The sequence below is a fragment of the Salmo salar genome, chromosome 17, assembly GCF_965601325.2.
Source record: "Salmo salar chromosome 17, fSalSal1, whole genome shotgun sequence".
NCBI classification, from domain to species: domain Eukaryota; kingdom Metazoa; phylum Chordata; class Actinopteri; order Salmoniformes; family Salmonidae; genus Salmo; species Salmo salar.
In genome coordinates this window covers 18,641,108-18,654,227 of record NC_138307.1, presented here as the reverse complement: position 1 = coordinate 18,654,227, position 13,120 = coordinate 18,641,108, and the positions used below count along the sequence as shown (strand labels likewise).

The 13,120-nt window shown below is 44.6% G+C and overlaps 1 protein-coding gene across 23 annotated transcripts in view; it reads left to right on the top strand.

Annotated features, from left to right (window-relative positions):
* The window catches only part of LOC106575608 (poly(rC)-binding protein 3), a 32,417-nt gene that overhangs the window by 12,374 nt on the left and 6,923 nt on the right, over positions 1–13,120 (top strand). For 6 of the 23 annotated variants that reach the window (XM_045699099.2, XM_045699098.2, XM_045699093.2 and 3 more), the window contains exons 1-7: positions 4,896–5,139; positions 11,565–11,739; positions 12,022–12,045; positions 12,158–12,190; positions 12,319–12,435; positions 12,591–12,722; positions 12,938–13,066. In XM_045699099.2, the coding sequence (XP_045555055.1) occupies positions 11,659–11,739; positions 12,022–12,045; positions 12,158–12,190; positions 12,319–12,435; positions 12,591–12,722; positions 12,938–13,066 (516 nt within the window). In that variant the 5' untranslated portion in view covers positions 4,896–5,139; positions 11,565–11,658. Of the gene's footprint in view, positions 1–2,926; positions 3,065–4,892; positions 5,140–11,564; positions 11,740–12,021; positions 12,046–12,157; positions 12,200–12,318; positions 12,436–12,590; positions 12,723–12,937; positions 13,067–13,120 lie in introns of those variants that run through there. The other 17 variants (XM_045699097.2, XM_045699096.2, XM_045699089.2 and 14 more) reach the window with 6 other exon arrangements.

Sequence of the window (13,120 nt, the reverse complement as noted above, 5' to 3'; positions counted from 1 at the left end):
TCTGATGTCATCACGTAGCACTAACCTGTATAACCCACATGTCTGATGTCATCACATAGCACTAAACTGTATAACCCACATGTCTGATGTCATCACATAGCACTAACCTGTATAACCCACCTGTATAATGTCTGATGTCATCACGTAGCACTAACCAGTGTAACCTACATGTCTGATGTCATCACGTAGCACTAACCTGTATAATTTCTGATGTCATCACATAGCACTAACCTGTATAATGTCTGATGTCATCACATATCACTAACCTGTATAACCTACATGTCTGATGTCATCACATAGCACTAACCTGTATACCCACATGTCTGATGTCATCACGTAGCACTAACCTGTATAACCCACATGTCTGATGTCATCACGTAGCACTAACCTGTATAACCCACATGTCTGATGTCATCACGTAGCTCTAACCTGTATAACCTACATGTCTGATGTCATCACGTAGCACTAAGCTGTATAACCCACATGTCTGATGTCATCACATAGCACTAATCTGTATAATGTCTGATGTCATCACATAGCACTAACCTGTATAATGTCTGATGTCATCACGTAGCACTAACCAGTATAACCTACATGTCTGATGTCATCACGTAGCACTAACCTGTATAACCCACATGTCTGATGTCATCACGTAGCACTAACCTGTATAACCCACATGTCTGATGTCATCACATAGCACTAAACTGTATAACCCACATGTCTGATGTCATCACATAGCACTAACCTGTATAACCCACATGTCTGATGTCATCACGTAGCACTAAACTGTATAACCCACATGTCTGATGTCATCACGTAGCACTAACCTGCATAACCCACATGTCTGATGTCATCACTAATCCGAACCATGGAATCTGATGGACTTTCCATCAATGTGGTCATTTGATTGGATTAGTGTAACTTGTACTGTATAGGATATTTTATTTAAGCAATAATGCCGAAGGGGTGTGTGGTATATAGCCAATATACCACGGCTAAGGGCTGGTCTTATGCCCAACGCAACGCGGAGTGCCTGCGTACAGCCCTTAGCCGTGGTATATTGGCCATTTACCACAAACCCCTGAGGTGACTTTATTGCTATTATAAACTGGTTACCAACGTAATTAGAGCATTAAAAATAAATGTTTTTACATACCAGTGGTATACGGTCTGATATAGCACGGCTGTCAGCCAATCAGCATTCAGGGCTCGAACCAACCTGTTTATCATGTCTTATAGAACACTGACAAGTCTACAAATCACGTGTTGAGAAATTATGTCGCAAAAACAACAATCTATTGAGGAGGTGAATAGCATCAGTGAATGTTGCGTTTGATTAGAAGTTGAAAGGACTATTCCTCTGTATATACGGAGGCTGGCATTACTAAAGGAATACCACATACTGTGATGTGACAAAAGAGACAGACCAACACGGTTAAAGTTCCATTTCAGACATTCACCCCATTCATTATTGGTTTTAGCTGCAAGGCAATGTGGACCCATTACTGGCTGCATTGACCACATCAGTGGAGAGGGTCAGGCCATATTTTCCATTAGGGGCTGGGATTGTTGTTGTGGATTATGGGGCTGTGGGGGCATAGAGGGGAAGGGGAGGCTTTTAGAAGGGGAGGGGAGAGGAAGCTGCCTGGCGGAGGATGTCTGTTGTTTTGACTGAGACAGAAGGAAGTGCCGTGCACTCTTATCCCCACGGGCGTATAATGCTGATCATTTGGATGATAAGATGGTCAAAGATTACACGACTCTATTCTAGGATCAAAATCGGACATCAGGGCCCAGTTTTTCAAAAGCGATGCGCAGAAATATAAAATGCCTAGAAATGGAATTTATAGAGTGGGAGTCCCCATTCAAGTCAATGATACGTCTGTCCTATTCATTCTATTTCTATGCATTTAATCCTATCCGATTGGCGAAATCCAGATAGATAACTTTAGAAAAACTGGGCCCTTGTTAAAGTTGCTAAAGCACCATTCTGCCTGGCTGTAAAGTGTGTTGTAAGACAAATCTTAGTCAGTGTCTGTTCGTTAGGTACTGTAGAATGTCACGACTTCCGCCGAAGTTGGTCCCTCTCCTTGTTCGGGCGGCGTTCGGCGGTCGACGTCACCAGCCTTCTAGCCATCGCTGATCCACTTTTCATTTTCCATTTATTTTGTCTTTGTCTTACACACCTGGTTTCAATCCCCCAATTACTTGTTCATTATTTAACCCTCTGTTCCCCCATGTTTGTTTGTGAGTAATTGTTTGTTGTATTGCGGTCCGTATTGTGTGGCCTTGTATTTACGATGTGTGTTGTGAAATATTTTGAGTAAAATTGCTTTCTTTACTCTTATCTGCTGTCCTGCGCCTGACTCATCTCACAAGGTACACACAGACGCTTTACAGTAGACAATGCATGGGATCAGGGGCATTGTGGCTTGTGGCTTCTCCGCTATCAATAATGACGTTTTTAATGATCCTGCAGCCCAGGATACGTCAGTTGGTTGTATAAAAAGTATTGAGTATTGATATAAAATGTTCATTAGGTCAGGGGAAGTGCTTAGATAATCACCTCCCCCAAAAGTCCCTTTGTGCCCCCCCCCCCCCCCCCCCCCCCCACACACACACACACACACACACACACACACACACACACACACACACACACACACATAGACACACTCACACAACACTCGTTATTTGGTACCTCAGTGAGGCCAGCCCCGCCTCCTTCAGTCACCACGTCAACAATCACTGGCGGGATCGACTGTTCCTCCTGATCCCTCTCTCCCTCGCTCCCTCTCTCCTTCACGCCCTTCTGCCTCCATCAGTCCTGCCTGTTCCTGACAGGGGACTGGGGTGGCTATGGGGAGGGTGCTTTTCCCACCGAGGGCTAGTCTGGGTTGGGCTGGGCTGGGCTGGTCACCTTGCTGGAGGCTATGAGGGCAAGTTTACATATAGAAGCAGGCCAGCCTGCCCATACCTCAGAGTGTCCGTTGTCCTCCATGTTTGTCTGGTCCCAAACTGAACCTCCATCTCCTCCTCTGGAACTTTCCCTTCATCTGAACCGGTAAGATACTGTACACTGCCTGACCGTATGAATACTACTAGGTAAAGAGGCCTTCTATAAGACTCACTCTGGACCTTTTGCATGTACTTGAGATGTAGATATCCTTGCCATCTCTGTGGTTGCTATAGGGGTTTGTATATGTTTATAGTAAAACATGCACTGTGACTGCCTTGGGATGTGGAGGAATACATTGGCCACGTCCCAATACTCTCAAATGTATTTCTTTCCTTATTTCCTTTCCTTCATGAGCACTGATAGGTGCAACGACTGGGACAGGTTTCCCAGTTCCACAATATCACTTTCACCTATCAAGTCCTTTCAGATCAGTGGGCCCTAAGGGAAGGAGACATTGAGAGGATGCTGTCTAAAACTATGGGGACAAGGCCTTACATGGTAATAACTTGAGGAAAAACGGTAAAGTTCAAGTCTGTGTCTGTGGGGCTGCCACCATGTACTCTTGCTTTTGAAGGAGAGCCAACAGCGTTATTTGAATATAAAGCAGATTCTCTGTGACACTGTGCCTCTCTCAGCCTCTTGTGATTCAATGTGGAGCAAATTTAATGCTCTATTTGTGGTATTCTCCCATGGGCCAATCGACAGGCGGGGCGGTAGGGCGGCTGTGGGGATCATTCTGTGTTTTGGGGGATAGATAGATAGATAGATAGATAGATAGATAGATAGATAGATAGATAGATAGATAGATAGATAGATAGATAGATAGATAGATAGATAGATAGATAGATAGATAGATAGATAGATAGATAGATAGATAGATAGATAGATAGATAGATAGATAGATAGATAGATGTTGAGTGTTTAAGAGGACATATATCAACCGAGATATGCTTATTGCTTCCCTCTGAACAATTGAAATTTAGGTGGGACACGCTCCTCATTGTTTGTGTTGGCCACTAATCCAATGCCTGTACCCCCGTCGCCCACATCGCCCCCCTCAAACCCTCCACCCCCTAAACCCTACATTCTGTCTGTGCTGCTGGGGTCCCTGCACAACTGTCCATCTGACACAGGGTTGGATTTTAGCAGGATTGAATAATCTGGACGGGACGCCTCTAAAGCTCCCTGTAATTCCACACACACACACACACACACACACACACACACACACACACACACACACACACACACACACACACACACACACACACACACACACACACACACACACACACACACACACACACACACAGATTAAAAGCCAGCCGGGAGGAGCCAGGGTGGTTCGAGGGCTGCTGGATGTTATGACAGACATGTGATGTGGGGTTTGGGCTTTGACCTCTGCATCACCATCCCTCTACCAGCCTCATCCTCCAGGGCACACAGACCACCACCCCAACCCACAAACCAACCACTAACCCTGGTAGTCCCTTGTCACAGACGTTGGGGGTCTGTGGGTTTGTGCTGGCGTTCCGTGGCGGTTGTTGTATCTGAAAATACTTTGGGGGTGTTGCGTTCGTGATCAGCTAGAGAAGAAGGCGGTGGGTTGGTGAGTTGGTGAGTTGGTGGGTTGGTGGGTTGGTGAGTTGGTGGGTTGGTGAGTTGGTGGGTTGGTGGGTTGGTGGGTTGGTGGGTTGGTGGGTTGGTGAGTTGGTGGGTTGGTGGGTGAACAATTGACCTACAGGACAGGCGAGTGCCTGGGGGTGGCTATGCAGACTTTGACACCCCGCCTCCGTAGACATGCCCCAATGCCAGCGTGCCTCACTAGGCACCCCCTTTGTTCCATTTGGGGGTCGGGGAGGGGGGGATGGTGACCCCATCCCGCCTCATCATACAGCCTATTTACAGTAGACCACAACATCGTCAGTGTAGTCAGGGTATCACACTGCCACAAATTGTTCGGCTAGGATGCAAGGCTGTTTCATTCCGTCATTTTATTTAGAGCGGGGTCACGGGTTCTCTGTCTCGCCCATGTGATTTGGCTTTTCCAACCAATCAGATATCCCGATTCAGACTGGGCATAGCAAAGGGGAGAGGGAAAAAATCATTTTCATTCTGTGTTTTTTTAATCTTTTGCGAAACGTCGAAAGTGGTGGCCATCTGTTTTACGCTGCACGAAGGTAATGCCTATTTTTCAGCTTCTAGATCAGGTTTGAGGAAGGCCTCTGATGAGTCCAATGGTCATATTGTTACTATTCAAATATGTATTTATTTTTATAAACATATGTTGGAAATGTAAAATAGTGCAATTGACTGTATGATATGTACGTACAGTAGGCTAGTGTTGGACCATTTGTAAAAAAGGCTTCATGGGTAGTCTCCTGGCTTTAAACTGGCAGCAGGAGATATTGGCCAATGTTGAGTTGGGAAATGTCTTCAATAATTAATGAATGTCTGTAGAGTTATCGTTAAGCGGTGCGGGAACAGCAGCCGTTGACATGTTGCGAGTTTATTATCTCAATCCCATCGTTATTTGAAACCCCTTTGTTTTGTAATACAGTGGACATCGATCTGACGCCATTGTTTTAGCCGTTTCTCTTAGTGTGTCCTTCATTAGGCAAATACAAAGGGTGTTGCGACCCCATGTGTGTGCTGTGAAAGTATTTCTGTATTCCCTTGAGAATCGCCGGTTAGCTTGTTGGTTGGTTGGACCCCTCTCTTTGTGGTCCCTCCATGTTCCCTGCTATTGACTCACCCTTGTGATCGTATACATTCGGGCTAATTGTTTAATGGAATTATCGGTTAATTGTTCCTTTAAGGTGGGTTCTAATGACATTGTGATGTTTTGCAGATCAGAAGTGGCGTCGTTCTATTGCGATAGGTTCCGCTGACCTTGTCCACACTGAATGGTAACGGAACCTGATAGCCCATGAGATGGATGTATCTAGTCCTCACGATCATTATCCCAATCATCCTCACTATCACATTAGCTCTCTTGGTGGTGTTCTTGGTCTGTATGAACAGTCAACGTGTCATTTGGCATTATCACTAATTCATGTGAACAGTGAGATTGAACTAAGGAAGCACCAAATCGTTGGAATGTACGTTTCCTCCGTAATGGTTAGGACAGGTTTTAAAAGATCACATAATTGTTCAAATGTTGCATAATCGACATCTGAAATAACAATACCGAAGGCTGGCACTATTTTGTGTTGTTGAAATGATCAAATTAATATTTGTATTGGAATTTAGAAAACTAAATATCATTCAAGGAAGTAAAAATACTACGATCAAAAATTATATTATAGAATTTCAAAATTATAAAAAAAGATATGTGTTTACACTCGACCCATTTAACATGACTGTGATCTGTAAATCCATGCATGCTCATTCAGCGGAGCCTTGACTTAGTGACAAGCTGTGATCTCATGTACATTTGTGGGAAATCTAAGATGGCCGACAGCACGCTCTTCTTTTACCGCCACAGTACAACATGGTATGCCACAACGCAAAACGGGGTCTACATTCTCTATCCGTCGTAGGCAATGGCACATTTTACGACCCCATTTTGTGATTGGATTCTTATTAGGGGACAGTGACAAGTGTTTTAGCGGCCACCCATGCCCCATCCCTCTCTTCTCTCCAGTGTCGCCTGGCCTGGTGAGGGCACTACTCAGTGCGAGGGAGTGAGTGGTCGCCCCTGTTTTGACTGTGATGTGGACTGAGGTCTCAGCGCGGGGGTGGCTGATCTAGAGTGACAGCTCTAGAGTGTACTGTCACAGCCGGGTAGAGGAGAGGAAGGCCGTTCGCTCAGCACCACAGACGCCCCCTCCCCACCTCCCCCCTTCTCCCCCCCTCCAATCACACTGCAACAAAAGCCTAGTTAGCGTCAGATGAGACCAGAGCTGCTGCTCACATCTCAGTGTCCTGCATCTACAACACATTGTTTTCTATTCTATTCTATTCTATTCTATATTCATTGTCCCCCATGTAAGAGTTTCTTTTTCAAAGGAAGATCTGACAACTTGGGGGGGTGCAATTCTGTCTCTGGCCACTTTGGTACCACAACAAGTATATTTGGTTATTTTATTTTCCAACAGCAACACAAGTTCAACTTCAATATCTAATATCAACATGTACTTCTCTGCTGTCCACTGTGGCCCTTACTTACTGACAGCAGGCCATTTTGAATCCAGCATTCCAATCTATTAGAAGTAGAATGATGATTTTAGTGACAGGCTCAGTCATGCAGGAGACGGTTCTGCCTGAGTCATTAAAGTAGATGGAGTTCTTCATATGGGGTTTCCTTCTGTGACGTCCTCATGGTATTGAGGATACATAGGACATCCTTAAGGCACAACATAGGCCGTCTAAAAGGTTAGAGGTGAGAGGTCAACGGTGATTGAGGGGGCATATTGGTGTTATTTGAGGGTGCTGACTTGCTTTTAGTGAGTAGTTCACTGCAGCTATTTTCCTAATGAAAAGTCTCTTTAGTGGGTTCAGAATGTAGAATGGACTGGATCCTCTGACTGACACTTCTCTTGGCTCCTCATAACAGATTACAATGCTGCGTCACTCATCTCTTATCTTCGCCAGCAAACGTGGCCAACCAAAGAGAAAACAGCTACGATTTGTGTGCCGTGTGTAACATATGTATGCCCTTTTCTAGTTTGCTTGTGAGTTAACTCATGCTCTATTAATTACACTATGATTGAGCTCAAAGGTCATTTGTAGAATCAGGGTCAATTTGAGTCGGAGCAGGCAAACATACAGAGTATATGAATGTGGGGTCTCAGTTTAGTGGTCTCTCTCTCTCTACTGCTTATGGAGGGTTTATATGAAAATCATAACGACATATCTCTAGCTCGGTGGATTAAAATGGAACAGATGACGGGGCTTTGGCCTAGATTATACTGCAAGTTCTGTCCTCCATTTTCCCATTCCTCCAGATCTCAGTCTTTCTCTCACGTGCGCTGTAAGAGCCTTTGGGTTGATGTTTCATATAATCCGGTTCTGACTTTGTGGGGATGTTCAAACAAAACACATTTTCCAACACAATCTCCAATCTCCAGTAAGGAAACCTTAAAGATGCTGATTGCATGTTCTCTTTGGTCTAAGCTTGAGCAAGCATACAGTACACACATGCACATGCACCAACTCACACACAGCTGACCGGAAGCAGGGAAGGGCAGCGGTGAGGCCAGATAAGGTGAGGCAACACTGCAGAGAAAATTGCTGGCTCATTTCTACAGTGCATGATAAGACTGCAGTGCTGATCCACTTCCAGTCAGTGCATTCCTTTCTGTTGCCCAGCACTAATCAAGGCATCTGGATAGCCTCTGTCTGTCATTCCCGGTGATGTCACCCAATTCTCCCAAATATCTTTCTCTCCTTTTCTTCTTCCCTTCCTGACTGCTGACAGAATCATTTCAGGTGATCAGTAACGGGAGCCGTGACTGTACTCACTCAGAGCTCTCTCCTGCCCACCCTTTTCAGATACTGAAGACAGCGATCTTTTCATATTTAGTAAAGTGTTCTCGGTCACTCACAGTCCAGTGGGCCTACATAAGAGGAGTCATCCTCCATTGTTAGCTCTACATTAAAGAGCCAAGGAATGAAAAGAAAGACAGGCAGATGTAAAGTGGGGCTTCTTCTCTAAGAGTGATGCTGCAGCATGCTGTCTTTTCTGCGCTGGGCTGAGGGCAGGCAGGGCAGCAGACGAAGGGAGAGATGAAAGAAAAGGAAGAGCCATTTTGTGCGCGGTGTTGTCCACCCGAGCGTAAAGCGTGATTAATTCAATAGCAGAGCACCATAGAGGAGGAGGCCAGCAGCTCTGCAGCTCAACATAGCTCTCTCTGACCCACTTACTAACTACATCAGATGCCACGAGAAATACTGCTCTCTCTCTCTCTCTCTCTACCTCTCTACCACTTTCTCTCTCTATCTCTCTCTCTACCTCTTTCTATCTCTATCTCTCTCTACCTCTCTACCTCTCTACCTCTCTCTCTCTCTCTCTCTCTCCTCTCTACCTCTACCTCTCTACCTCTCTTTCTCTCTCTCTCTTTCTCTCTCTCTCTTTCTCTCTCCCTCTCTCTCTCTACCTCTACCTCTACCTCTCTACCTCTCTACCTCTCTCTCTTTCTCTCTCTCTCTCTTCTCTCTCTCCCTCTACCTCTCTCTCTCTCTTCTCTCTCTCTCTCTATCTCTCTTTCTACCTCTTTCTCTCTCTCTCTCTCTCCCCCTCTACCTCTATCTCTCTTTTTTTCTCTCTCTCCCTTTTTCTTTATTTCCAACTTGTTGATGTGATAACTCTGTTAACAAAGGGGATTGAGCATGGTCAACACATACATTGTCCAGAGCTCTGAAAATCTACTTGAAAACACTATTGGTCGAATGCAGACAATTGGTTTTGATAACGTAGTGTTCAGTCGGACGCATATATTAACCTTCACTCTGTTGCCTCACTCTTGAATACAGTGGTATGGTGTCCTAAATTGCATAACCTACTAATAGATTGTAATACATAACTGATTATGCTCAGATTCAAATGTTAACTGTTTGGGATTAAATTAAATATCATTCAACCAAGGGACACAATAGGCCCATTTGGAGATAAAACAGGATTTTGAATTTTAAATGTCTTTTTTTTATGCTGCCGCTGTCTCAAATAGAGTTCCGTCTGAGAATGGTGCCTAATATTTAGCTGTTGAAATAAAAAGCAAGTTGACTGGAAGGCATGGATGGGGAATGGATGAATCATGAGTCTGTGACCTAATTCTATTGTGCTGCAGTGGATGAGGGAGAAGGTGGTGGATGGTAGGAGAGCTATTCAAACACACCACCAGGCACACGAGAGAAAATACATTCTCATTTCAGCCACACATGATGGCTCTCAGGAGGTGTGTGGACCCGATTGGAGTCTATATGATTTGTTTTCTGCATGCCACCTTTTGAAGAATGCTTCAAATACCCAACCCAATTCGAAGGCATTTCCATCACCATGTATGCCTTCACGAAGACTAGTAGTGGTAGCTACATATACACCAGTATTGTTATTACAATACCACAGAGAGTGGTTGCATCCTCTCATCTAGTTCCATCACCAAAATACCCCAAATAACCCTGGTAACCCCTGGCTCCAGCAGTCCATTGTGCTACGGTCCCGCCAGCCTACCACAACCCACGTGCATCCCCACCCCCCAACCCCCCTCCTGCACTTGGTTTTACTGGGTTTATTTCTGTCCCTGCCCAGGCCCTGTGGCAGACCTGCACCACTGGCCTGGCTCTTAAACCCGGATTAAGGCTTTTTATGTAATCTGACCTCTGGGAGATTGGAGAGAGACAGCTGGTTGCAGAACCCTTTCCTCCCTTATCTCAGAGACCTCCCGTGGCCTCCCACTCTCTCCGTGTGGTCTATCATACAACCTCTGGTTCTCGCTCTGACGTAAAAATGGGCATCTTGTTTTCTGCTCCATCTGAGAAATCTCTACGCATCTAGTATCTCATCAGCCCAGCCAGCCAATTCATTGGTTTCCACTGTAAAAAGCATCTTGACATTTTTTCCCCATGTTTCTAGCCTAACATTTGGGTTTTATAACAACAGGGGTTTGTTCAAACATCGCTGTCTGTCTCTCGACATCTGCAACATTGTTTCAATATTGAAATTCGATCTCCACTGTCCTATTAAGAATTAACGTGTCAGGACGAGAAGGACATCTTTTCTCAGGCAGTCAAAATCAAACATCGTTTTTATGGATATATACAAAGAAATTGAATGCAGCAACATTGCTGTTATTCTAGCTGCATGGTTTGACGTGACTGTGCGCGCCGTAGTTGGCTAGCAAGCAAGGGATAAGAACGTTGCCAGCCATCATGGCAACGGAACATTTAGAATGAACAACTTCACATTCTATATCCATAGATATAGAACGGGAAATCTTTTCTCAGCCAGTTGAAATCATGAATCAGTATCCTTTGTATGGAGAGAAATAAAAAAGGTCAAACAACATGAAATGGAGCTACAACTAACCAACCAACCAACACTGTTATGGCCTTCCTAGTCTCTTATGACAGCCTTAACTCATTTAGTTCTGGGTTCAGGGAATATGGCCTTCCCTGTCCCTATACTTTTGTGATGTACAGGTGTAGGATCTTAATTTGATCACCCTTTTGTTGCTCAGAATTTTCCTGCACCGCAGGAAATGCAGATGAGTTTCGTAATTTACATGAATTCACTGAAAACCCACACTAACACACAGTTATATTAACAGTATTGCACTCATGTAGGCTACTTTTGGCCAGCTAATAGCTTAACCACTGATCAAGCAACATTATGGAGTAATCATTCAAATCCTGTTGCTGCAGGATTCTTTTGCTGCGACAATATAGGTCAAATTAAGATCCTAGAGTTAAAGATTGTCCTCCAGAGTTAAAGCATTGTCCGCCACTCAGTCTATAAAACTCTTCCTGTCTGAACAGAACTCGAATGGTATCCATGAGCAGGTTCATTCAAAGATCCATCAATGTTATCCAGTGGTAGTTTGGTATCTCTGTTTCCAGTGGGCCTAATATTGAGTGGTCGTGTCTCATCCTTCTTGTCTTGCAGGTGACTGGTTGGCTGGCTGTTCCATCACACTCTCATTGGCCCTGGGACTCCTCTTTTACGTGACCACACCCCTTCCTTCACATCCAATCCCAACATGGAACCACCCAAGGTGCAGCAGCCAGGCGAAGGAGGCCTCAACGTTACCCTCACCATCAGGCTTCTGATGCACGGCAAGGTACAGTACACACCCGCTGGGTTCCAATACTCTCAGATAGTTTCCTTTACTTTAGTTCCAATACTCTCATATGGCTTACTTTCCTTATCTCCTTATCTCCTTTCCTTCACGACCACCATTGGCTGAATGGGCTGGATAGGTTACTGTCTATCAAGTGTTTTTAGATCTGTGGTTGTGAGGGAGACGAGGAGAGGTCGCTTCTCAAGGTTTTTGGGATAGTTTCTGTCATGTATTGAATTGGACGTTGATGCTAACTGTTGTTGAACCTCCGTTTCTTTGCAGGAGGTTGGAAGCATCATTGGAAAGGTAACTATCATGTTCATAGACACATCACAATCATATGAATATTAGTACATTTTTTCAATGTGACATCTCTCCGATGTTTTAACTGTTGTCTGTCTGTTGTCTGTCTTTTCAGAAAGGAGAGACAGTGAAGAAGATGCGTGAAGAGGTAAGTGCAGTATGTATCCCATAATGCACCTTACCCAGTTTAAGAATGCATATTAAATGGATAGTATTCTATTTAGTACTTCATGATCTACTTTATTTATCTAACTGTGTCTACTGTTTGATCCACAGAGCGGTGCACGCATCAACATCTCTGAGGGAAACTGCCCAGAGAGGATAGTTACCATCACCGGACCCACAGATGCCATCTTCAAGGCCTTCGCCATGATCGCATACAAGTTTGAAGAGGTATCTAGCATACATATTCCCCTCAATCTCCTCTTGGTCGTGCTTCATTTTACAACGTCTGTTTTACAATTCTGTGGCTGTTTTACAATTCTGTTACACCAGGTATTTTAATACAATACTATTATGCTAATATGATCTTTATGGTTTCTTCCCAGGATATAATCAACTCTATGAGCAACAGTCCAGCCACCAGCAAGCCCCCTGTCACTCTGCGTCTGGTGGTCCCAGCCAGCCAATGTGGCTCCCTCATAGGGAAAGGAGGCTCCAAGATCAAAGAAATGAGAGAGGTAAACAAGGGCATAAGTAGTGATAATGATTGATTGAATTCACTTGACAATTTATTAGTTAGTTAATGATTCATTGGCAAAAAAAAATGCATATACAGCCTTTACATTCTTATTAGTAGTTTGTTTAGGAATCGTTCCTATCTGGCTTCAGTACCAGCTATTTTTCATTGCACCTTACACAGTACACATGCTCAATAACAGTCTTCCCACTTCAGTCCACAGGTGCTCAGGTACAGGTCGCAGGGGACATGCTGCCCAACTCCACTGAACGAGCAGTCACCATCTCAGGAGCCCCGGAAGCCATTATCCAGTGTGTCAAGCAGATCTGTGTTGTCATGCTAGAGGTAGAGTATGGAGGGATGAAGGAGGAGGGTCTGATTCAGTCCTCCCGGGAATAC